This window comes from Prionailurus bengalensis, chromosome B3 (genome assembly GCF_016509475.1).
Source record: "Prionailurus bengalensis isolate Pbe53 chromosome B3, Fcat_Pben_1.1_paternal_pri, whole genome shotgun sequence".
Classification (NCBI taxonomy): domain Eukaryota; kingdom Metazoa; phylum Chordata; class Mammalia; order Carnivora; family Felidae; genus Prionailurus; species Prionailurus bengalensis.
In genome coordinates this window covers 143,243,091-143,269,179 of record NC_057355.1, presented here as the reverse complement: position 1 = coordinate 143,269,179, position 26,089 = coordinate 143,243,091, and the positions used below count along the sequence as shown (strand labels likewise).

The window sequence follows — 26,089 nt, the reverse complement described above, 5'->3', positions numbered from 1 at the left end:
CCTTGCCCACATTCACATGACTACCTTCTGGAACTCCCAAGCAGGAAGCTGACACAGAACCGCCCCAGAACACAGAGGCAGAAAAGAGTGAGTTCAAACACCAGCTCTGTGTTCAGGAGCTACATGTCCCTCAATGTCCCTCTCTGGTACTCAGTTTTTCTCATCTGTAAACCGGGCACGAGGAGGCCACTGCCACTGCTGCTGTCAGCTTACATGATGAAGGGTTCGCTACGTGCCTGGTACCCTCCAAAGAGTTCTCCATGATTTTCCTTGTTTAAACCTCAGACAAGTGAGGTGGATGCTATCATTACCCCCACTTACTGATGCGGAAACAAAGGTCCCAAGACTTCTGTAACTTACACAGAGCCACAGTCAGAAGGAAGGGGCCGGGGCTCAGACCCACAGGGGGACTGTCCTGTGCCCCCGCTGTGAGTAAATGAGGCACAAAGCCCTGGTGTGGCCCCCGACCGTGCAGGCCTACAGCCCACAACAGGACCAGCCTGGCTCCCTTCAGTGGACACCAACACTGCCCAGACCTGCCGGCACGGGACCCTCCCTGCAGCACGGACGTCATGCAGCACAGGGCTAGCCTCCCCACCCAGCTGGCTACTCAACTCCTCACCTTTCGAGACCCAGCTCAACCTTCCCCTTCCCCTTGTGCCCTGACCCCAACAGACCCACCCTACTCCCCACTGCGTGCCCAGACCCATCACAGATGGCCCCTGGAGGGCCTGTCACATTTTTACGCCCTGGTCTGTTTCCACGCCTGGCCCCCGTTAGCTTTCTTGCCAGCAAGGGTATGGCCGGTGCCCTCTGAGCCCAGAGCCTGTACACAGCCCAGCATTTCGTCAATGACTGGACCAACGGACGACCAAATGAAGACAGAAGCAGAGACACCAAGTCTCTTGGCACAGACTCCAAGGGCCATCTCTCTCACACACTCTGTGGCACCTGATCTCTGGGGCCCTCACCGCTCGCTCACACACACACACACACACACACACACACACACACAGCCTAACACAAGGCCCGAGGGATTCGCTGGCCACACAGCAGTCCAAGTCTACCGTCCCAGCCACCAGGAGCCAACATCACACTGCGGAGCCGCAAAACAGGAAGCCACATCTCGAAGAGCCCAAGTTCCTTGACGGGCCTGCTGACGTCCAGGGCGTGCACCGTATCACTTGTTCAACAAATCAAGGTTACCGGAGGCACACTGCATTGCAAGCCTCCCGTGCTTAAGAACTTGGCCTAGGAGGCAATTATAGAATAAACCCTGGCTTGAAGTTCTTGATAACACCTTCCATCTGTAAGGGCTTTTATAGTCTACACGGTGGCTTCACACGTCTAACCTCGTCTGATCCCTTCAGCCCTGTGAGGTAATTATTTCACAGATGAGAACGTGGAAAGCCCAGAGAGCTCAGGGAGGCGACGTGCCTACCTCATCCGAGTGCCCACGGCGCACCGAGCGTGGCACCGGGTCAGGCTCCAGCCCCCGAATTCCGGGCCGGGCTTGGGGCTCTGTCCGGGGCAGCAAACAGCCGCCAGGACGCACGTCATCCCAGGAGGACCCTTAGAGTCCCTGACCCCTGCTTGCATCTACTTCCCGGCCCACAGGCAACGTGGGCTCCCACCTGCGCCGAACCCTTCCATCCTCACCCCTTCCCAAGGAATCCGCTCCCCAGGGGGACCAGTCCTGAGTTCTGGAAAGTTCTTCCTCACACGACGCCAACCTCTTCCCCCGCAGTTTCCACCACTAGTCCTGCTTTTGCGCTAGGAGCGAACCAGAGTACAACCTATTCCTCTTCCTACCGCAGCCCCGCCGGCACCTGAGGACAGCCACCGTGCTCCCCCGCCTGTCCCTGTCACCAGGCTGACGGCATCATGGCAAGACTCCAAGGAGCCAGGACATTTCAAACACACTTGAATGAGAGCAAAGAACGTGGAAAGAGACCAGGACGAAAACAAACAACTTTTCCAACCAAAGGTTACAATGAAAATGTGTTTTAATTTGTGTTTCTGTACCTTTCAAAATAACACTTCAACTAGTTCAGAAAGAGACCACTTGTGTTTATAAAAGCTCTTCAGTTTTCCCCACAGTTGTCGGGCTGTGTAAACACACTGTGAGCAGGGAGAGAAATTGCTCCTTGTGATACTGTTAATGCTGGCTTGTATGCGAATTAGAATTCTAAACTCAGCAGGTTAAAAATGTTCTGAAAGCAATTTTGGTGTTAGTCTAAATAATTATAGATCACATTCACTTAGAGAAGGGCCTTTGCCCCTTCGGGGCTCCAAGGGAAAATTCTAGGCATGATAGTTAAGCAGAATAGTTGGTTATTACGCAGGCTTTGCAGTGGCAGTGCAAATTGGCATAATCCTTTTGGAAAGCAATCTGACGGGAGACGTATCTGGACCCATGAAAACGTACGAGCCTTTGACCCAGCAGTCCTACTTCTGGGAATGAATCCGAAAGAAATAATCCAACAGAAAAGGATTTCATGCATGAAGATAACCACTTCACCATTATCTATAATAGCAAAAATTAGAAACCACCTAAGTGTCCAAGGACGGCTAAGTAAATTACAGTTAATCAACTCGATAGAGCATCATGGAACCAGCACAAATTGACGGCCCTGAAAAGACACAGAGGCGGCTGGTGGCGCCGCGGCGGGAGAGGCTGGGAGAGAATGTGACGTGGGAGAAGCAGGCTGCAAAAGTGTGTGCGCGCTCTGTGAAAAAAACACAAGGCCGTACGGACCAGAAATTGGTGGGAGCGTGTTAAAAGGATAATCACAATTGAGGTGTATGTTGGAATTGGGAGACTCGCTGCCGCCGTTTTGGAATGCTATCAAATCACCTTCACGGAGGGGAGAAGGGAGGGCAGAGGGAAGGCGCAGGGAGGCAAGGGAGGCTAGGGGCCTCCTGGATCACGTCTTGGTCACACCGTTTGTAAATCTAACCAAGCAGGAGGAGGCAGTGACGCACATCCCCCAGAGCCGCGGCGTGACACCGTTATTAGCAATACGTACAGCCACCTAAAATGAAATTACAGACGCAGATAAAACCGTGCTATTCAAGGCGTCTGCTTGGACCGTTTTACACTCTCTAAAGTTAGCGGGGACTCCAAAAAGCTGCTGTTTATGAGGGTTATTTTCCATCTGTATTTAGCATATTTGAAATCAAAACTGAGAACACTTAAAAATATTAACTTATGTAAACGTGACGCTAGGAAGCCCATTACATGTCAACATAAATAACATGTTTTATGAAAGATAATTATATTTTCCGAGACAAAAAACAAAATTCAGTGAGAAGGCACTCTTGGCGTTTCTGCAATCTCCTTAATGGCTGGCTTAATACAACACAGCTGGGCTCGCAGAGCCGCTTCCGTATTTAATCTATTGTAACAGCACACGTCCCGTAGCCTCTGGAAAACTCCATGTACGCTCATGAGAGGGCGAGAGTGGAAACGGCAAACAACTTCTAGGTGCTATTATGAAAACAATTTTCACCCCCCTGGTCCCCATGAAAGGACCCCGAAGACCCCCGAGGGGCTCACAGACCACACTGGAAACCACCGCAATGAGTCACGGCATTAAAACCCGGCTGCTGCAGTACGTGGGGGGAAAGAAGGGTTTAAAATTACACGGATAGTTGGAACTCAACCACGTTGCCTTTTATTTTCAAAGACTGGATGGAAATACACCAAAAGTCCACAGTCGTTGCCTCTGGGTGCAGAGATAATGGACAATTTTTTCCTTTATACCTTCCTGTTTTTTCCATAGCGTACATGTATTTCTTTCATGGTCAAAAACAACATTTCATTTTTGAGGAAAGGTTGGGGCGGCCGTGGTGCACCCGTGCCCTGCGGAATAAGCTGGATGGGTAGAAGGTCGTTTTAAATCATTAGTAGCCAGCATCAGTGTGGGGGAGCGTCACAAAGCAGGGCTGCTTCTTAATACACCAATCGATCCCTGGCACTGAGCACACATTCATCACGGCGGGCACTGCCTGCCCCGGACCCACAGAAAGCCTGGAAGAGATGACGAGAATTGAAACTGGCTCAAGCTAATCACTGCCAGATGAAGGTCAAATATAGGTGACTATTTATCAGATCTCGAGATGATGGGGAAAGACATGCCACGCTCTAAAGCCACAGGACAATTACAAAGGGAAAGGTCCGTGGACTTGACCACAAAAAAAAGTCAGGTCTTCTCTGTAAATAATGATAATAATAATAACGAAACACCAAAACTCAAAATCAAACAACACACCGTAGGGGGTATGGATATGATGACAGGGCAATACTGTTCTAGGTAAACTGACAGATAAGAGAAATACTACGACTGCAGGAGATTGATGGACAAGACCCAGGGCCACAGACACTTATTTAGCATTAACTAGGTGCCGGCTCGCTTCTGAAGGAGCTGCACGTAAATGGATTCATTTGGTTCTCACACAAGACACCGCCCGATTAGTGAACGTTTAAAAAAGTTAATAATTCTACCGCTGTCAAGGGAAGAAGACACGGTCACATTTACACATAAATGATGGCGTGTGTCACAAACGGAAGGCCATGTAGCCACTAAAAAGAACAAAGTAGATCCGTGCACTCAGAGGAAAAGGTGTGCGTGAGACAGGAGTGGAAAAAGGCAGCCGGAAGCCACCACAGACAGCAGGACGTCCGCACAGCACGCACAGAGACCCCAGCCCTCTTCCCGCTCAGGTGCTGGAACGGGGGTAGCCGGGGCGTGAAGAGTCACGTCTGGGATACTGACCAGGCTACTCAAAACACCTAGAGGGGTTCCCACGTGGGGGTCCTGTCCTAAGCACCGGCCGGCTCATCACCCTGCAGCAACCTCCCTGTGGACAGGCCCCATCCACGTGAGTGTGCGTGTGCGTGTGCGTGTGCGTGTGCGTGCACACACACACGCACACACACCGAGCCTCTGGTCAGATCAGTGTTTCCGGGCCTCCTTCCTGAACAGGAATGAGCGGCAGAATGTCCCGCACATGAAACACAGACACCAAAACAAAAGAGAAAAGGAGGTGACAAGGGGCAGAAACATTTTCGAAAACACAGCAAAACTTTCAAAGAACTCCAAGAGCTAAGAAAAGACCTTGTAAATATGCAATAAAAAAAAAAAAATGACATCTTCTTTAAAAAAAGGAACATTCAGAAAACGAGAAACAGCTCTTGGAATGTAAAAATATGATAGATCAGAATAGAACACTTTCCTGAATATAAGTTATACTTCAGTAAAAAAACAGTTTAAGTATATGACAGCAGAAATACAAAAAGGAAAAAAAAAAAAGGATTGAAAGAGAAGGTGGAGGAAATTTCCCAGAAAAACAAAACAGAAAAAGGCAGAGAGATCAAAAACTAGAAAGAAAAGAAAGCCAGTAGAAGCTCTATACATCCAGGGACACCCAGACCACCCAAATAATCAGAGTCCCCAGGTTGAAGCCCTTGACAGGCAGCCCAGGGGTACTGCCGTCTCCCTGTGGCCCAAGTTCCATGGTGGGGGGGGGGGGGTCCCTGATGCCTCACCCCGAGTGAGGGAAGACGGGCCTGAAAGCAGCACCAGGAGCCCCGGCTAGGGCCACTTTGTTGCCAGGTGCCTACGGCCATCTGGTCCTCCTGCTTTTCAGCCTGGGTCACAGCACGTGGGGAGGGACTTGAGGCGTGTTCTCTTTGATCTTGTCCCGTCGAGAAACCTGAGGAAGCCTGCCGGAGGGAGGCAGTGTGAAGGCAGGCTTCACTGGCATCCCTCACATGTACTTCTGACCATACCCCGGTGCCCTCGCCCCTGCACCCCACCGCCCCCATTCGGGGGTCTCCGTCTGGAAGAGATGCCTGAGCAGAGACAGCAGAAGCTGAGAGGAAAGGCTGGGAGGCCGGACTGACTTACCCACCTCTCCTTTTAAGGGGTAAAAATACTAGCAGTTTGCAGGGGGGGAATAACCGTCACGTAATTTTTAAATGCTGCTTACAAAAACAAAGTACCTACAGTATAATTAAAACCAGCCGATGCTCATGGGAAAAAAACACTGAAAGGAAAAGCTGCTTACAAAACATTCACAGTTGTTATGCTTGAGTGGAGGACCTACAATTACATTTTTCATTTCTACTTTTTTTGGATTTTTTCCCAAAACTTGACTACTTTTATGATAAAACTAAGTTCAATCTAAAATAACTTTTTTTTTTTTTCAATCAAGAGGACAAAGCCATCACTGGGCACTAGATGGGTGCCTTTAAGAGTCTTCTGTGTCCAGGTTTTAAAAGCAGCAAGAAATAATTTACTAGACTGTCTCAATTCCTAACCGGGCCAATTTTGCAATCTGCATTTTTCAATTACATTAAAAGCATTTTCCCAAATTGCTCTATTCTTCCCTTAATGACACCGGATGAGACTGGATGAGGCTGGTTCCCTGAGGACAGAGTCTGCACCTTCACACGGCACTGTTTTCTCCCTGTCAGCATCCGGCAGGCACAAGGCCCTGCCCCGGGTACAGTGAACTGTTAAAGTTCAACGGAATGAAGTTTTCAAAGAGCAGACGACACAGTTTGGGTTCTGCCACAGTCTCCTTTGCTTATTCCTCCTGCAACCCAGGGTTTTTTTCTGCAAGGAGAAAGCTTGCAAGGCCCTTCTGGCAAGCAAACGGAAAGTGGGAAATGTCTCATGTGTTGGCCTCGGAAACGTTGCAGCTTTCATATGGGGGAGAGGAGTGTCAAAAAAAAAAAAAAAAAAAAAAAACAACAACCTTCACTTCCCACGAAGAGAAGGTTCCAGCTCAGGATCTCACAGCTATTCCCAGAGGCTCGGCAGCCCCGCTGTCGGCCAGCCTGAGGCCCTCACTCCCACCCCTGGGACGACTGAGATGATCATGAACTTTCCCCGGACCGAAAATACACAAAAGGTGGGAAGGGAGAGGAGCAAACGGTGTCCAGAGAGAGAAGCATCGGAACACTTCCTACACGAGGCTCCAAGTCCACATGACCACCTGACCTCACTGTGTGCCCTCGGGACCAGTGTGTTCCCCTCTCTGGGCCCCTGTCAAACGAAGACGGACCCAGATGAGCTCTGCACACATACACACGCGCACGCACACGCACCACCCATTCTCTCCTCGCCTTCGCCTAATTACCCTCAGTGCACTGTTAATCATTCACTCCCCAAATACCAAACACCCACCACCACAGCCCAACCCTCCTCCCCAGCTGTGCGGCTCTCATTTCCAATAGATTTGCCTCGTGCTTGGAATAAATTGCCAATCATCTGCATAATGCCCCACGACTCCTCACTCTGCACATCAAATCATTTCTCCACCTCATTTTGTAAAATCCATCAAGAATAATTCTTTCAAAACTGAAATAAACCTTCACTCTGGCACTTGAATCCATAAATTCCTTGTCTTTGAGTCTGAGATGTATTACTTTCTACAAAGCACATCTAAGATACCGTAATATAATCAGATCCGCTAACAATGATAAATCAACGGGATCCTGTAATACATAAAAATGCAAATCCAAACCACTGTGGAAATCATCTCTTCTCCTTATGTCCCTTAACAGAACCACAAGACTTTCAAGCTGGGACAGAGCCTGGGCACCACATGGACAAGGGGCTATGCCTTCCCATCCTTTATTCTCAGAGGCAAAAGACTCAGAGTGTATTTGCTCTGACAGCTTCCCATGTTGTTTCTACACTTTGCCAGCTGTGTGACCACGGACAAATCCCTTAACCTCTCTGGGCCTCAGCTTCCTCGTCTGGAAAGTGGGAGTAAGACCAGCCCTTGCTTCATAGGCCTGTGCGAAGAGGAGCTGGAGAGTCAGGAACCATTCCTAGCAGATGACGAGAACTCAGGGATGGTGAGCTCTCTCCAGCCCCTCAATGGCACTCACTGCCAGAGGCCACAGAGCTGGCGAGCAGCACAGTGAGACCCCAATCTGAGCCTTCAGCCTCCAGAACAAAATCCTTTCCTTCACACGCATATGGGAAGGGGCCTGAGACCCATCTGAGCCTGGTGCCGACCTCGGTGGGTGCCTCCTCCTTGCCCCCAGACTCACTCCTGGGCCTCTTCAGGTGTGAAACCACTCCTCCCAGTGCTGCTGGACACCCAGACACAACACGCTCTGAGAGCGGGCAGACTGCTGCCCGATTCACTTTCCTCGATCACATTTCAAACGTGATCAGTTCAGAGACACGGAGCCAGCCCTCCAGTATATGCTTTCCAAATGTGCAGTTCAAGAAAAGGGAGTAGGTACAGGGCGCCTGGGTGGTTTAGTCGGTTAAACATCTGACTTCGGCTCAGGTCACGATGTCACGGTTCACGGGTTCGAGCCCCACGTCGGCCTCTGTGCTGACAGCTGGGAGCCTGGAGCTTGCTTCAGATTCTGCGTCTCCCTCTACTCTCTGCCCCTCCCCCGCTCATGCTCTGTGTCTCTCTGACTCAAAAATAAATAAAACATTTTTTAAAAAAAATTTTTTTAAAGAAAAGGGAGGAGGTAAACAGCTTGGTACAAACAAACCCAAAAACTTTTTGAGTTTTAAAAGTATCTGTCTCAGGAGTACTGACATTGAAACGCTTGGAAAAACATGTATCTATAGACAGACCATTAAAAGATTCACAAACGCAAGAGTTACAATAAGTTGGAGGATTCTGAGTGACTCATCTTTTTTCTTTTTTCTTTTTTCTTTTTCTTTTTTCCCTAATTGATCAATAAAGGACCAGGGGAGTCAGGAAACTGTTTCTTCAGCCCCTCCCATATGCTAGGCACCGAGCTGTATCTCCTCATCTCTTCTACATACCAACAACCCTAACCAGCAGCCATTGTACCCATTTACCAGTGAGAAAATGGGGGAATCAGAGAGGCAAGGTGATTTTTCCCAAAGTCACCCAGCTACCAAGCACCAGATAGGGAACAGGAACCCAGGAGTCTCTTGTAACAACAGTGCCCGAGGTTTGCCCATCTATTCAGGCTCCGCTCACCACACGCAAAGCCCTTATTAATTAGCACAAGCCTGGGTATAAATCAAAGCCCATCTTAACTACATTAAGGCAGCAGAAAAGACGACACCTGTGTATAGCCGTGTTCACGGCAGCATTGACCATTTCAAAAACTAAAGCGAGTCATGATGGGAAACAACGCAGATATGACAAAGCCAAGTCTGGGATCGGAGACAGTCCTGAAAATACGTTTGGGGAAAGTTTTGAATAAGGCAGGACAATGCCCCTTACAAACAGCACAAAGGATGGTGGTGGGCGGGGGCAGAATCAAACCGGCACATAGTGTGCAGTGAGCCCAGCTCTGTAAACCCACGGGAACGTGGGGGTCCAGACCAGGAGAGGCCCCCGGTGCCAATGAGGCGCCAGCTCGGGGTTAGGATCAGCCACGGTTGCTGTGTTTGCCTTCGCTCCTCGTGTTCTCTGCACCTTCAAAGTTTTTCACAATAAGCTTTCATTACATTTGTGATCCGAAATGGAAAGGTTTAAGTATCATAGGGAAGCCTGTTATCGAAAGAATTCCTAAAGCAAACCATTTTGTAAAACAAACAAACACCTAATTCATACATTTTACTTAAAATCCTTCTGTGCTTCAGAACTCCAGGATTTCGATGCATGGACGGTGGTCCCTAGAAGCAGGAAACATGTCATGGGCCTTTGAGAATTCATCCGGTGCCTAGCAGAGGGCTCCGCGTGCGGGGCCGACAGTGGGGGCTGCCTGTGTTCGGCTGCAGCAGGCCATGTCTGTACTTCTTCCAAGGGCTTCAAAGTCTCAATTCTACCTTTACGTGCGGTGGGTATTCAAACGTGTCGAGCCAAATGAGGACACAGGGAAATGAAAAGAGTGTATAAAAGGGTATCCGTGCTGGGATTACAACTGTGAGAAACAGATGCGTGCTACATACAAGGGCAGGAAGGGATCATCAGGAAAGAAAACAGAGCATCAGTGCGGAGTTATGAGTCATTGTTTTATTTTACTTAATTTCTCCAGCTGTAAATTTTTCAAAACCAATATAAGCATATTTTACAGCTCACAGAACATTTAGAACATATTAAAATAAGTATCTTTCCACTGTAATGTACCCAATTGAAATTTATGAATTCCAAAGCTACATTTTAAGGAGACGAAGGAACTGTGGCACTCCACGCTCTTTAGATTAATCAGATGGATTGTGTTGTTTTCTCTTGATCAGAAAAGAAGTCATATTTCAGTAAATGTTACCTTGAATCAAGGATTCTTTCACATTCTAGAAGCTTGAGTGAGCTGATATTAAGTCTTACTGTGCCCCCTAGTGGCGAATAAAATCTATGCACTTCAGAGAAAATCCTTCCCCAAAGGCTGGAAATAAAATCCAAGAAAAATGTTTTCAGTCTTCACTGATCACTTAACATGTACAAAACTTTGTGCCAGGTGCTAAAGATAATATATAAATGGGTCTGGCACGGTTCCCACGTTCAAGAAGCTTAAAATCTACGAGGTGTAGCAGGTCTGGTTCATGGCTACGCAGGCAGAAAGAGACGCCACGACGTGGTAAGGAAGGGACAAGACTCCCGGGGGGGAGCAAACTCGGCAGCACGCGGCAAGTGCCTACTCTGATGTGCCAGGCGCCGCCCCACAGAGCTCACGTCCAGAGTTCATCTTTTCTTCACAAAAAGCCAGCGAGGCACACAGAATTATGTTGTCTCCACTTTGCATTACGTTGGCTGAGGTTCGGAAAAGTAACTTGCCCAAGATCACGGAGCCAGTCAGAGGCAGAAGGATTCAAACCGAAGTGCTGTGACCCCGGCCCCCAAGCTCTTCCCTCCTTCCTGATGCAGGGGGGCTCAAGAAGGCACTCTGGCAGACATGAACCGAAAGACGAAAGGCACCGTAGGAAGGGAGCACAGAGCCGGGGCGTACCCTGTCACAGCACCTCTTCTAACCCTTTCCCCACTGCACCTCCCCTCCGCTCTCCACCCGGGACCGGGCCGTAAGAAGCCAGGACTCCCCCCTGCGCCCACAGCCCCGTTCCCACTCGACACTCGGCATCCACACCCCCTCCACCCCGTGGGCCCCCGAGGTCGACCGCGCCACGCAGCCCCGACACTAGGGGTGGGGAGAACGCCATCCTGCCTGGGGCTGCACACCAGCTCCACGCGACAGACGACTCCCCTCTCGGGTTCCAGCCCTGCCTGCACCTGGTCCCCAGTCGGTTTTCCCGTGCCGGCTCCTCCAGCCCCTGCCACACATTCGTCACGCTAACAAGTTGCTCAAAACCAGTTTGCCAAATAACTCTGTCACTGAACACTGTCAAACGTCTTAAAGCAGAGAGGATCCTGGCCTGCCCATTTGCATGTACGGCTTTTAAAAGCCCTGCTTTTTCAAGACCCACACGAAGAAGAGGGGAAGAAGAGACACCGACTCCAGCAGCCATGACGGCAACCGCACTGGCCCCGCCAAGGGCAGTTCCACAGCAAACGGCCGGGACCCAGGTCTCAGCGAATCACCCCAAGCAAGGCTTTTCTACCGCAGTCCCTCGGCCCCGGGGCGCCTGAGCAGCTTCCCAAGCTGGGCCAACTGCGCCCCCTTCTGGTCACGACGTGTCACAGCTGGTTGGCTGACGCGGCGTCCCCCACGGGGGGCGGGGGGGGGGGGGGGGGGGGACGGGGAACGGGACAGAACATCCCCAGTGCACAGAACCTGGCATACTCATCTAGTCCACAAACACTCACTACACGACGGAACAAACAAAACAGCCCAAATCAATGGTTTCACTCAGACGCGCTCCGTTTAAAAACTAGAGTGGGGATGCCTCCGCTTAGAAAACCTCAACTTGGGCAAAAATGATCCAAGCGGGGCCCACGGGGCGCCTCGCTGATGCCACATACAGACCGGTCCCCACAGGACTCCAAGCCCGCCCCTCCCATCAGCAGACACGACCCCTCGGGTGGGCGGGCAGGTGGCAGGTATCCTCTGGACCTGCTGCCCTAAATCCCTCCACCCGTCTCTGCCCACAGCAACCTCCTGATGAGCCGCCTCCTCCTCCAGCCCGTGCTGCCAAACATCTGCCAGACCGCCCCCTCCCCCCAAGGTCCTAGAAGGGGGCTGCCCGTGCCCCTCAGGTGGCCCACCCGTAGCCACACTCCCTCCACAAACTGCCCCATGCGCCTGGCATTAGACAGGGGGCTGCAGACACATGTGCCTGGGCACGTGTCCCATCTCAGAAGTGCAGGTCTCATAGACTCGTGTGATCGGGGGGGGGGGGAAACAGACTCAGAGGTTAAGTGTGTTGCCCAAGGTCACAAAGCTGACCCTGAGCCCAGACCACTGTGACTCCAGCCAGACACGGCCTGGCACCACACGGGCCCACACGAGCCCGCCAGAAACCCCCCAGATGTGCTTCGGACGAAAGGGACAAGTCTGCACTTGGCCCCCCGTGGGCGCAGCCTCTCAGGAAGGAGCGCTGAGAAGCCCCAGCAGCATGGGATTGAACCAAGCCTGTTACAGGGCACAGTGGGGACACCGGAAGCCTCCTGAGCCCCCACCCCCACAGGAAAAGCACCAAAGACCCGAGTGTAAAGTCCCTGGGCTTCAGACCGAAGGCAGAGCGCGGCACTGTCCCCGAACGACTGTTAGCCCAGCCAGAAGAGAACACAGATAAGTGGGCTCATGACCCAAACTGGTCACTCAAAAATGACAACGATACCCATCGATTTAGCTTATTTCAAAGCCTCACTGCCCTTGGGTTTCCTTTCTTCATTTCAGAAAACGCCTCCTAGGAGAAAAGCTCAAAACGTAATTTGCAAGCACAATGTCCTGGGCAGGATGGTTCCAGAACAGTAAGAAAATAGAGGGGGGAAGCTGACACTCACCGAGCACCTGGAGGGGTACCTAGCTCTGCGACAGGGTTTTGTAAGTGTTTCGCTCACCTGGTCACATGACACAGGTATGACTGTGCCCTTTACAGAGGAGACACCAGACCGGAAGTGGGGCCAGCCGACCAGCCGACCAGGTGCTCTGTAGCAAGACTGGATCTGAAGCCATGTTCCCTCAACTCCAAAGCCATTTTCTTTCCAGGAAGCATTCGTTCAGCTCGCACTTACGTGGCACCTATTGCATAGGTGCTGCTGAGAGCGAGGGGGAGGGGCTGGAGACAGGTCAGAGGTGCGACGCACCCGCCGCACGACGTACCTGAGTACGTGGGGTCTGCTCGCTGGAAGTCTACGTGACGTCAGGAGCTTTTAAGATAAGTAACAACGAGGGTCACCCGGGGGCTCAGTCGGCTGAGTGTCCGACTTCAGCTCAGGTCATGATCTCGTGGTTCCCGAGTTCGAGCCCCGTGTCAAGCTCTGTGCTGACAGCTTGGAGCCTGGAGTCTGCTTCGGATTCTGTGTCTCCCCCTCTCTCTCTGCCCCTCCCCCGCTCATGCTCTGTCTCTCTCTCTCAAGAATAAATACACATTAAAATAAATACAATACAATACAATACAATACAATACAATACAATACAATAGGTAACAACGAGGAAAAAGAGTTTCTGTGGAACCCGGAGGTCCTCCACGGCATCTGCAACCATCCCCTGGTCCGGCCCCTGCCCGCTTCCCTAACCTCAGGACCCTCACCCCCACCAGGCCCCTCAAGACTTCCATGCTTACAGCCAAAGACATCCTTCTGCCGCATCTCACCCCCTTCACCACATGAACCTGCCCCTCCTTCTGGAAGCCTTCACCGAGCCCCCCAAGACCGGGCTGCTGTCCCTCCCGGCGGGTTCACAAAGCACTCGCATCCCACTGAGAGTTTGGTCCTTACACTCCAGAGCCGAGGGCTGGGAGAGCCTCTCCCCTCGTCCACGGCCTCTACCACAAGGCCAGGGACCAGCACGGCGCCTGGCACGGAGTTGGCGAGGCTCAACACTCAACGTGGTTCACAGGGGCCCGGGACTCGTCCTGGGCCTGCTTTCCGAAACTCTGACGCCCTCGCTCAGCGACCTCACCCACCCAGGGCTCCAGCGTGCCTGCGTGTCCTCAGTGTCCCCACAAGGGACAAGGACTAGTACCCTCTGGTGCCCTCGGCGAGGCGGCATCGGGGAAGAGCGGACAAAACGAACCTGCAATCCAAGGTGGGCCACCGAGAACACACTTTCAAACACGACGGAGAGAGTTATACAAATTTCCCCACAGAAACGTGCAGCACCCCTACCTCACTGTCGTGAAGAACAAAATACCCCGGCAGCTTACTCCCAAGAGCCCCTGAAGAAGGAGGATCACTCAAGTCTTACCTTGAAGGTTTTATCCATGGAAGCTGAGAGAAGCATATGACTCTTGGCGAAGACTGGACACCACTGAATGCTGTTGACGGGGCCCCTGTGGCTTCTCAGGTGGAAAAGCACTTTCCTGGGAATTGTGGTTTCTCGATACGGACTGTCCAAGTATGGCTCAATAAACTCGGACACTCTGGGGGCCACACAGAGAGGGGCCGGGGCACGCCCCACAGAGGGACCCTGTGCCTCCGTATCTTTACTCTCGCCTGTTTCTGTGCTTAATGCCTGCGACTGTCTTAATCTTTTGGGGGTGTAGGGCACGACACAGTCCTCACACCTTTTCCTCTGAAGAGAGTTGCCATTTTTACCTGGGGTTTCAGATTTGGTTTGGGCACAGGATGATGGCTCGGGGGAGTCGTAAGTTCCCCAGGAGAGTTTCACCTGCTTAAAGCGGGCAGCTGCCAGGGGCACATGGCCAGCTGGAACGTGGCTGGTCCACAGGGAAGGTCGAGGAGGCTTGTCTGTGGGGAAGGTGGCTTCAGGCTCTGTTCTGGGCCACCGTAGCCTCTGGCTGGGGCAAGATCCTGGGTCACTTCTCCAGAGCCGAACCAGGGGGAGACGATGGCCAGCTGGGTCTTCATGAGAACCGTGCTTTGTGGGCAGTGCTGCCCCTTCTGTCACACCTGGGGCTTCTGATGCAAAATCCTGCCCACGAGGTTTGACCACATCAGAGGTGTCCTTCACCTGGCCGGCAGCATTAAAACTTTCCGCAGGTTCAGTCTCGGCCTCTGACTCTGAGTCATCATAAGCCACCAATGAGGCCATGGAAGACACAGTTTCTTGCTATCGTTGGAGGACAAACCACCTAAGACCAAAAAAGTCAAATGTCAGAAAATACGCATGGAAGAATATTTACCACCACACGTAATTAAAAGAAAACATGCCACCTAGCAAACCCATGATTGGAAAACTCTAGGAAGAAACACATTAAAAAATGAGGGCTTTTTTGGGGCACCAGGGGGGCTCAGTCGGTTAAGTATCCGACTGGGGTTCAGGTCACGATCTCACGGTTCGTGAGTTCGAGCCCCACATCGGGCTCTGTGCTGACAGCTTGCAGCCTGGAGCCTGCTTCGGATTCTGCGTCTCCCTCTCTCTCTCTGCCCCTCCCCCGCTCACGCCCCCACCTCTCAAAATAAACATTAAAAAAGATAAATCAAAAAACATTTTTTTAAATGAGGGCTTTTCTACATACCAGGCATAACTAGAAGATATGTATTTTTTTCAAATGAAGACTATGGAATATCTGGGAATAACTGTAGCAAAAAATTAGCAAGATCTATAGGAAGAAAACTAAAACTTCATTGAAAGACATAAAAGAGGACCCGACTAAGTGGAGATAGGCTGCCTGGACAGAAAGATTCAGGACTTTAAGATGTCCTTCATAAGATCAATTTGGGCCTTTGAGGGTAGGTCTGAAAATACTGAAATGGGAAGAGGTCCAGAACCCACCAAGTGGGAAAAGCATGTCACCCGTACCTTCTTCCACCCCTTGTGCTCCAGTCCCTCCTTTACCCTCGCCCCCCACTGCCTAGGTATCCTGTCTCAACAACAACCCAGCTGGGGAGACAGACCCACAACACAAGACTAGGGTGTTCAAGCAACCAATCCCCCCCAGTTTTGAAGGTGTGGTCCGAGCCCCCCAATTTCACTCCAAACACACACTGACACAGCAGTGAATCTCCCCTTTCTAGAAGATCCTTCCTGGGACACCTGGGTGGCTCAGTCAGTTAAGCACCTCGCTTGAGCTCAGTCATGATCTCGCAGTTCGTGAGTCTGAGCCCCACATCAGGCTCTGAGCTGACAGTGCAGAGCCTGCTTGTGATTCCGTCTCCCTCTCTCTCTGCCCCTCCCCGACTTAAGTGTGCACGCTCTCTAAATAAACAAATAAACTTTTTAAAAATTCTTTAAAAGATTCTTCCTGAAATTCTGAGCCATCATACACAATAAATTTCTGCCACCTAGTTTCTAGAAAGAAGTACTTCAGTCTGGAGTCCCATTCAATGTTTTTTATATATATTAAATATAACTTATTGTCCAATTTGGTTTCCATACAACACCCAGTGCTCATCCCAACAGGTGCCCTCCTCAATGTCCATCACCCACTTTCCCCTCTCCCTCAACCCCATCAACCCTCAGTTTGTTCTCAGTATTTAAGAGTCTCTTATGGTTTGCCTCCTTCCCTCTCTGTAACTTTTTCCCCCCTTCCCCTCCCCCATGGTCTTCCGTTAAGTTTCTCAGGATCCACATATGAGTGAAAACATAGGGTATCTGTCTTTCTCTGCCCCATTCAGTGCTTTTAAGACGAAGCACAGTCAGGAGGAAGACAGGGATGCCCAGCACATCCAGGACAGCAGATGGCGCAGTGGAGCAGAGCTAAAACTTGGCAACCCACCAACTTCCAAGTACGCCCCACCCTGCCCTACCTTACTGTACCACACTGAACACCTACACCCACACATGGGGTCAGGTCAGCGCCAGAGATTCCCTCTGGGTCCTCTGTTAAGCCACTCCAGACAGCCTACCACCAGCTCTTTCCCTGGGCGGTGGGTACCAAAGGGTACCCATCACCTGAAGGGTCCCACTGCCTAACACGTTACGTCTTCACTCAACAAATGTCTGTAGTCTACCTCCTCCAAAACTCGCACCCCCACCTACAGCCCAATCTAGGCAGGTAAAATAAAACTTCTGTAACTGGCCAGCGTATCTCAAGCAGAACTAATGTAAAGGACTAATTATAAACTAACGGACTGTGCTCTGCAAACAACTTGGCATTTCTGTTCTCTACATACTTAGCCTGGTCCTGAGGCCCATCCTGATGAGACCTCTCACCTGTCTCGGCTCCTGTGCACAGCACCACACACCACAGCATGCCATTCCTTCCTGTCACAGGGAACCCGCCAGGTTCCCGTCAGCAGGGTGTCTGTGCCCAGCCGTGAGATGGAATCCCGCCCACCTAGTTTTCTGCAGCGGTCAACTTAAAGAAAAGAGAGGCCGATGGCTGGAATTTCAAAAGAGGTCTACGGCAAAAGATCAGAGAGTAGTGGGGCTGGGGCCCATTAGCCCACTTCCTGACAAGGCAAGGCAGCAAGGACTGAATGAATGCAGAAGGGTGGATGATAAGGCTCCCAACACTACCTGCTTCGTGGACGCGTCGTTCATTTATTCGATATTGACGGAGCATGGGCTACTCACCAAGCCCCACCCCAAGCACACCGTAGCAAGCGACACAGTGAAGGATGCCCCGTGCTCACCATGCTCACATGCCGGCGGGAGAGACAGACCACAATCAGGTGAAATACAGGGTGTGACGTAGTACGAAATCCTAAGGAGAAAAGTAAAACAGGACAGTACAGGTGGCGGTGAGCTTGGGGCTGCAGTTTCCTCTAGGGTGGCCGAGGCAGACCTAAGACAAACGGTGACATCCGAGCGATTAATGCTCTGGAGGAGGTGAGGGAACAGAGGTGGTGAGAAGCACTGGAGAATGAAACAGCAAAACTAATCAAATGGGGCAACAGAGAAGGAGGCAAGGGTGATTCAAGAAAAACATGCCAAAGTGGAAAAGAATGGGAAACATCAGGAACAACAGAAACTTTGGGGGGGGGGGGGGGAAGTGCTGCCTTTTTTGTTTCTAAGGCAAATGGGGAAAAAAGGGAAAATATTTCATGGTGTGGGGACGTTCAACTAAGACAAAGAGGTACAGGGAGAAAGGTAAGAGCATTGGAGAAACGAGGCTACAAAACGGGGGAGTGGCCCTGAGAGTCACTAGCACGTCAGCTCCACGAGGACAAGACTCCTTGTGTTTTGTTCACTGTTTGATCCCCAGCATCTAGAAATATTTGTGAAATGCAACCTGGTGGGAGGGCGGCACAGAGAAAAGTAAAAGAAATAGGATATTCTCCTTCAACAAACATATCCTGATTACCTACTCTGTGCCAAGCCTTATGTTGGGTCTGGTGTGTACAGCGATTAAACACAGAACACGGATCCTGCGCCAGAGGCTACAGACCGACGAAGGCAACAAAGAAGATACGACCAGAGATGGGTTTTGAAGGATGAATAGAAGTTAGCCGAGCTGTCAAGGGCTGGAGGTGAGGCTGGTCCAGAGCACCGCGCATCCGGAAGGCAGCAGCGATGAAGGACGGGCGAGGGACGGAGAAAGGCCCGCGCTGAGGGGTGTGGTGCTCTCCGACCGCCGCCGCCGCCGCGGGGTTCCAGCCCCCTCCCGCCCCCGGGCCCGCCGCTCACCACACGCACCGGAAGCGCTCGGTCCTCCCGGAGGCAGTCCCGCCGGCACACCGCAGCCCAGTCGCGTTCCGCTGGTGCCGGGGCCTCCAACCAATCACCCGCGGCCTCCGTCCTGCCCCCGCGCGAACAGCCAATGAGGGTGCAGCCTGGCCGGAAGTGGTTCCGGCCGGAAGGAGTTTCCAAGGACGCCCAGGAGGCCGTCCGTGGCTGAGCCGGCGGTGCTGAAGGGCCCGGCTGGGCCGGTAAGTGAGGGGATGAGGGAGGGCGGGAGGCCGGGGCGGTGCCGGAAGACCTGGCCCTCCCGGAGCCGCCTGCAGGCGAGGGCCCGGAGTATCCTCCTCAGAGCCCGGCTCGCTGCCCGCCGGGTTCTGGCACCACGAGGGGCGCGGAGGCTGGCACGGCGCCCCTCGCCCCCTTCCTCCCAGCGCCGGCGTCCCCGTCTGTCGCCCACTCCTGCCGGCACCGACCCTGCATCGTCTCCTACCTCTTCCCTTTCCCCATGGCGAGAAGCCCCCACTTTTAACGGGGCTCTGCCACGTGCCGGGGGCTTTGCCTCTGGTATCGTACTTAGTCCCCTCCACGGTAAAGTTAGGAGGCTTCTTTATGCCCATTTCACAGATGAGGAAACCGAGGATGAAGCAGAGAGGTAATGTGACTTGCCCAAGGTGTTGAGATGCCCGAGCTGGGATTGAAACCCAGGCCCGTCTGACCCCAGAACTCATGATCTTTCCACTGCATTGCGCTGCCTCAGTGAACACCTGCAGGGAAGGCACAGTCGCCGTTCGGCCTCTCCGCGGCTACACATACCACTTACTCACACTGATGCTTGGGTGGGGAAGAGGAAGAGGGTGGAGAGGTTATACGGAGGCCAGTCTAGGGAATGTATGGGGTGGCTGATGCAACGACCGGCTAACGACTCGTTTCTCAAGAGGGTTTCATTGGTCCCCACCCACCCCACCCACCCCTGATTGGACAGTCTCCTCAAAGAGGTTGGTCAAGAATCTCAAGTGTTTCCGAGAAACTGAGTGATTTCTTTAAAAAAAAAAAACAAAAAAAAACCCTACGTGCAAATAGCTGAAGAGTGGGGTAAACAGGAACAAAAAAAAAAAAAAAAAAAAAAAAAAAAAACCCAGAGAAGAGCCTTTTACTAAAAAGGAAACTGAAAGAAACAGGGGAAGACTATTAAAGAAGACCGCTGGCTGTACAGGGCAGTCTCAGCTCCTCAACTGCCCGGCGTGACCAGTGGCCACCTCTGCAGTGTCTCCCACAACCTGGGTATGTATTGCCATCTTTGCCAGGCTTGGAGCTTATTGGTATTTTTTGCCAGCCTTTTACCAAAGTGCTGGAAACCTGGGCTGGGGCGGGGCAGGGGAGGTGAGGAGTGGTCTCTCCCAGAATCAGGGCTTATGGAGCGTGCATCGTATTTCATCCCGTTGACCCAAGTTCCAGTGGTTCACGGCTTCCCCAGGGGATGGAGATCTCGGGGGAGCAGTTGCCTGTTTGGATTTATAGCTTGACTTGCCACACTTCTGTGTTGGCTGTCCTGTGTCTCACTGACGAGGACTCCTTACACCGTCGGTACCCTAACGTCAGCATTCTCATTGTGACACGCCACTTGTCTTCGGCCGGCTTCTTGTATGTTGACGTCTTCTTTGCGTCACGTACGTTTTATTTGAAGGGGAGATTTGAAGATCACGTACATTTTATTATTTGAAGGGGGAAATTTCCTCTCTTCCCTGCGTTTAACAAAGAAAAGGTGGACATAATCTGTCCCAGGGTTCCAAGTGTTAAAGAACTCCTTGCTCCACCGGTCACTTTCCTGTCCTCTGGGAACAACAAAGCTGTTGTCACCCACACTCCGGGGCCAGGATGCGAGGGATGGTAACCCACCTCCTGGTGGTATTCCAGGCATCCAGAAACTCCTGGGTCGTCTGCTCTTCCCGGCTGCTCTAGAATTGGCTGTGTTTGTGCCCCCTTTCCCCGGATTGCAGAGTATTCTGATCCTCTGTGAGATGATTTCATTGTGGCCCAAGTCCTGTTTTTCAGTTAAAGAGTTCTATCACTTTCTGTTCCTCACCCCAAAAGCAGCCAGTTTCCTCAGGTGCCTGTTATGCCCCTCCGGAACAACGGAACCTGTCAAAATGAGCACAAGGTTCAAGTTCTCTAAAAAGAGGAATTGAGAATTAATTTTTAAGAGCTCTTGACTTTTTCTTTAAAGGTGCACTGTGGTCTGCTATGGAGTATGCAGTTCTGCTCTTTCCAGTCCCAATACTTTTTTCGGACGAGATGATAGATTACTCGACAGATTATAGCTTTGTTTCTTTGCTTTAGATCATAGGATTTGTTAAGCAGATAAAACAACTCTCCTTAAGAAAGATTCAAGGCTGCCTGGGTGTCTCAGTTGATTGAGCGTTTCACTTTTGATTTCGGCTCAGGTCACAATCCCGGGGTCGTGGGATCGAGCCCCGAGTCAGGCTCTGTGATGAGCCTGGAGCCTGCTTAAGATTTTCTCTCTCCCTCTGCCCCTCTCTCCCCCACCCACCTCTCACTCTCTCTATCTATACATACAAAGATTCAAAGCCCTCCTTGCAGTTTAAGCAGTAAACACCAAGACAGTTGTCTGTACGCTTTTGGCATCTCAGACCCCGTTGTAGAAGTAACCTGGATACTCTGGAACCTGATTGCTCTGCTGAAAACCATGCATATGCTAGCGTGCATGTCATTTCAGGCATGCTGAACTCTGGGGTAAAAACCTCCAAAGTTAAACTTCATTCTAGATCATGTCAACTAGATGTGAGAGAAGAGGACAGCGTGCACATGAGACGGTGGTAGATGGGTGGGTGCCTGAAACAGAAGAGGTTTTGTTCTGTTGTCTCATCACTGAGGTTGCATCATACACACACGCACAGTTTATCGTGTGGGTGGTTCCCATGCACTGTCTGCCTCCCCATCACAAGAGCGGGGAGACCTCATCTGCTGTTGTCTCATCAGATTTAGCTCCCGTGTGCTTCTCCCAAATGGAATTTTGCTATGGAAAGACATATTTTTCCCTACATTATGGACCCTAAGCACAGACTCCATTCATCTAGCTGATTCTCTACAGTAATCTGCTCCATTGTAGTGGGGAGATTATCTGTCCAGGCCTCACCCCGTGGTCCTACCTGGTGCTTTCCTTAGGAATTTTTTAGGGGTAATTCTGATCTGTACTTGCTTTCAGCCCTACCCACAGACTTTAGAACCTTACTGCTGTCACCAGTTTCCTTTTATGGCAGACACCATGTGTTTGGAAGGACCGGGATAAACCAAAGGGAATTCCAAAGAGAGTGACCAGGATGGTAGGCGGATGTTAGTAGTGAGGAAAGAAACCAAACTAGGAGTGTGAAACCTAGAGTAGGTGCCATACCATCAGCCTGGCCCTTCCCAAATCCTGGCAGGCTCAGCTCCATGATAGGATGCTAAAAATGAGGCTGTTTAGGGGCACCTGGGTGGCTCAGTCGGTTAAGCGTCTGACTTCGGCTCAGGTCGTGATCTCACGGTTCGTGAGTTTGAGTCCCGCATCGGGCTCTGTGCTGACAGCTCAGAGCCTGGAGCCTGCTTCTGATTCTGTGTCTCCCTCTCTCTCTGCCCCTCCCCCACTCATGCTCTGTCTCTCTCTGACTCTCAGAAATAAATAAATGTTAAAAAAAATTTTTTTTAATAATCAATTTGCCAAAGTGGCATATTTAAAAAAAAAAAAATGAGGCTGTTTAAAGTCCACATGGGGGAAATCTACCTTAAAGTGGGGAAAAGCACTTGTGAAGATAACATAAGGATGTAAACCTTACGGTGAAGACTGAACTGGGTGACTGATGAGACTGATGAATTCAATAAATGCTGATAAACTGCTGCATATGAGGCACTAGAAGCACATGGAAGAGAAAGCCCGGTGCCTGCTTTCACTGTCTAGTGGAGAAGACGTGAATAAGTAAATGCAGTGTGAGCGCCCTGATAGAGTTACTAACAAAATGCTTGGGGACCACCGACGACAGAGGGATCAGCTTGGCCCCAGAGGCGCAGGAGTCAGGAAGGGCTGCTGAAAAGAGCTGAGGTCTGAGTTAGTAAGATAACAGGAAGTGTGCATGAAGAGGAGGTTACCACATTCCAGGCAGGGGGGGCGGCTGGAATTCTGAGAGAGCACACGGCTTAGAGGAGCTTTGGCATCAGGTCCCGGCTTAGCTACCCTGGCAGTGGAACCTCAGGGGCTGGTTCTAACTTCCCTGGGCCATCAGCCTCTCATCTGCTAATGCAGAGCATATACTGTGCCATGGGATGTGATGTTTGGCCATTTGTGGCTAGAAGTGGTTTTCATCCCTTTGATTGTTATCTGATACGAGCCTCAGTGTTTGTCCTCCCAGGCGCTCCTCAGAGGCTCTTCCGCATTTCTTATCTTTTTTATAGGCTTCCCTAAACTGGGGCTTTGTTATCTGAAACAATCATTTCACCCGACTTCCTTTTCTGGGAATTGAGGTGATTCTCAGCAAGGGGGGAAAAGAAACTGACTATTGTCTCATCCTGGTTTCAGTATTACAGTTTCATTGACTTATATAAAAATTGGCCTAGTTAAAATTTATATACTTCTTAAGTAAACATTTAACAAATTGATAAAAAATAAATTACCCCTGGGGCGCCTGGGTGGCTCAGTCGGTCAAGCATCCAACTTTGGCTGAGGTCATGATCTCAAGGTTCGTGGATTCGAGCCCCACATCGGATTCTGTGCTGACAGCTCAGAGCCTGGAGCCTGCTTCGGATTCTGCGTCTCCCTCTCTCTCTGCCCCTCCCCTGCTTATGCTCCGTCTCTCTCTCTCTCTCTCTCTCTCTCTCTCTCTCTCTCAAGTAAATAAATATTAATAAATAAGTAAATAACCCCTTGAGGCACCTGGCTGGCGCAGTTGGTAGAGCATGCAACTCTTAATCGTGGGGTCGTGAATTTGAACCCCACAAGTAGTGTTTACTGGGTGGCTCAGCCGGTTAAGCATTCGGCCTGCTCTCAGCTTGGGTCTTGATCTCAGGGTTGTGAGTTCAAGCCCTACGTTGGGCTCCATGCTGGGCGTGAAGCTTACTTAAAAAAAAAAAAAAAATTTACCCCTCAAGTTTGTGTGTTTGGTTCAGAGAGTTAATAGAAAAAAACATAAACAGACACAAAATAGTCATTTATTGAACCTCTGCCACGGGGCTAATGCTGTCCTGGACTGTCTGTTAACCCACACTGTCACACTCCATCCACACACCAGTCCTGCAGGTAGTGTTACCGTCAGCCGCACCTCACGGTCGAGAAGCTGAGACTCCTTGCAGTCAGGGAACGTGTAGGACAGCTTTGGAGGGTGTAAGCTGCAGCTGCTTGAGCTTATGTCCCGTCTCTACTGCTCGTGTTATCTCGGGGAAGTTTTATAACCTCTCTGTGCCTCGGTTGGCTCATCCGTAAAATGGAGACAACAGATCTGTCTCACAGGATTGCCGTGAAGCTTCCGCAAGCGGATGTGTATAAGGTGCTCAGAAAAGTAGCAGGTACGGAGGTGCCGGGAGTTAGCTGCTCTGGCACAGCCCATTGTCATTGTCCTGTCCTCACTCAAGGTACAGCTGCAAGTCATAGATGGAGCTGGGGTTCGGCCGAGCCCCGGAACCCTGACGACAGTACTCGTAATAGGTGTATATCTTGTTTTAGTTTATGAAAGGCTACCAGCTGGTTTTTCCTCGTTTCTTCTTTAGAGCAGCCCTCAAGGTAGGTGGAGAGGTTCCTGATGGTGCCACTTGACAGATGAGGAAGCGGACACTGACCCAAAAGGGGACTGACTGTGGCTGGTCTCTGCTCCAAGGCGACACTGGGTGGCCTGCCTTGTGTCCCACCTTTTTCAAGGTTAACAGAAAATAATAACTACTAAAAGGTGCCGGTACACCTTCTTCAGAGGTCTGCAGTGAAGTTAGCACGTAGAATGGTCAGGCTATGTATAGTTTTTTCCCCATTTGGAGCCCGGGACAGATAAGGCCCTGCCCTCCACCCCACCTAGCTTCAGCTGAGAACAGAGCAGCTGGCTGGCAGAGAAAGCCGTTTGTTCAGCCATATGTTGGTTGTGGCTGCAAAGGCCTGGAAACTCATCCCCGGCACAATTAAGATAAAGAGTAGATAGCAGTTTGCCAAATGTTTTTAGCTCTAGTGGACTTAGGTTTGTTAAAACACTTTGGTGTTTGCTCCCTGAACAAACATGTGTCCTTCCTGTGCGCTGGGCACCGGGTGAGGCTCACATGCTCTTAGTTAGGGGTCCTCCTTCGCTGCCCTGAACTCCCAGCCCCTCCGTCCGTCCTCATCACTGCACTTGCTCTTCCTCTTTTCTCCTTCATGGCCCCAAATTCCTGCCGATGCCTCTATCATCGCTGTTTTCCCCATGCCCTTTCTTGTAACTCCTCCATCCTTGTTGGAAAGGCGAAGGACTAGGTAGATGCACGAGCGGTAAAACAGCCGCGGTGGTTGGTTAATCGGTCTTCCCCCGCTTCTCCCCCTCGCCCCCCACAGTTTTGTCTGGACCACCGAGCAAATCTTCCGACGCCCTAGCCAGCTAAAGACCTAGGTCCTGGAAGATGGCGGACGTGCCCAACGGCGAACAGGGGTGTGCCTCCCCTCTGGAACTGTTCAACAGGATAGCTGCTCAGGGGGAGCTCGTGCGGTCCCTCAAAGCTGGAAAGGCACCACAGGTATGGGATTTGTCGGGTTCGCTGCACACGCATCTGGGCCAAGTCGAGGGTTATGTTTCCCGGGAGCAGACTGTTCCCAAGACTCTGTTCCCTCAATAACTGAGGTCTTTCGACTATGAATTTATTTTCTCCGTTATTGACGTGCGTGTGGTCTAAACAAAAGCCTCTGAAATTCAGCAGTCCTCCACCTTTCCTGTTCCCATTTTCTTTTCCCAGAAACAAACATTTCAGTTCTTTGAGCGGACTCTTTGATATGTACCCCCCATTTCTCTAAAAATCACACTTTTACATTGCTTGTTGTCGATGTCCAGGTGTGGGTGAGAGGAGTTAGCACCTCCATCGGCACTTCCCATCCCTCTGCTGTCCCGCGCATGTCAGTCAGTGTCAGCATCGATGCTCTTCTGACCACATAAGTGCTGCTGGCAGCTGACCCACTGAGTATACTCCAGGTGCCTTGCCTTTCCTGCCCCGGAGTTGATGTTTGTCCTGATTCCTGTTTGCTCAGTGTCTTGTGTACTAATGGTAATGGGGCTCCGGGCCCCCTCCAGCCGGGTGAGTCTCCTCCCAGGGCACTCACACCAGCCAGTCTGTAGCTCATCTTGAAAAGCTGTCTCTCCCTTCCCTCCCCCTGTGGGCTCCCTGTTTCCTGATCCTGTGTCTTACTCCTCCTTTGTTTACTCTGTCTTGACAGAGCAAATCCTCCAATAGTTTTCTGAAAAAATTAGTGCTAAAGAAATAATTTGGGAGGACTTGCATGTCTAAAAGTACCTTTATTTTGTCTACTATACCTAGAAACTTAAGACCCTTAAT

General features: G+C 51.1%; 2 protein-coding genes across 7 annotated transcripts in view; one reads left to right on the top strand and one right to left on the bottom strand.

The window, feature by feature from the left end:
* Window positions 1-18,655, bottom strand: part of WDR25 (WD repeat domain 25) — a 139,679-nt gene extending 121,024 nt beyond the window's left edge. Inside the window, exons 1-3 of one of the 4 annotated variants that reach the window (XM_043557031.1) lie at window positions 18,235-18,346; window positions 17,560-17,711; window positions 14,267-15,113 (exon numbers count right to left, since the gene is read on the bottom strand). In XM_043557031.1, the coding sequence (XP_043412966.1) occupies window positions 14,267-15,073 (807 nt within the window). In that variant the 5' untranslated portion in view covers window positions 15,074-15,113; window positions 17,560-17,711; window positions 18,235-18,346. Of the gene's footprint in view, window positions 1-14,266; window positions 15,114-17,559; window positions 17,712-18,234; window positions 18,347-18,562 lie in introns of those variants that run through there. The other 3 variants (XM_043557032.1, XM_043557029.1, XM_043557030.1) reach the window with 3 other exon arrangements.
* Window positions 18,656-18,705: 50 nt separating this feature from the next.
* WARS1 (tryptophanyl-tRNA synthetase 1) overlaps window positions 18,706-26,089 on the top strand; it is a 31,637-nt gene continuing 24,253 nt past the window's right edge. Inside the window, exons 1-2 of one of the 3 annotated variants that reach the window (XM_043557033.1) lie at window positions 18,706-18,795; window positions 25,101-25,279. In XM_043557033.1, coding sequence (XP_043412968.1) covers window positions 25,166-25,279 — 114 coding nt within the window. In that variant the 5' untranslated portion in view covers window positions 18,706-18,795; window positions 25,101-25,165. Of the gene's footprint in view, window positions 18,796-19,085; window positions 19,200-19,511; window positions 19,829-25,100; window positions 25,280-26,089 lie in introns of those variants that run through there. The other 2 variants (XM_043557034.1, XM_043557035.1) reach the window with 2 other exon arrangements.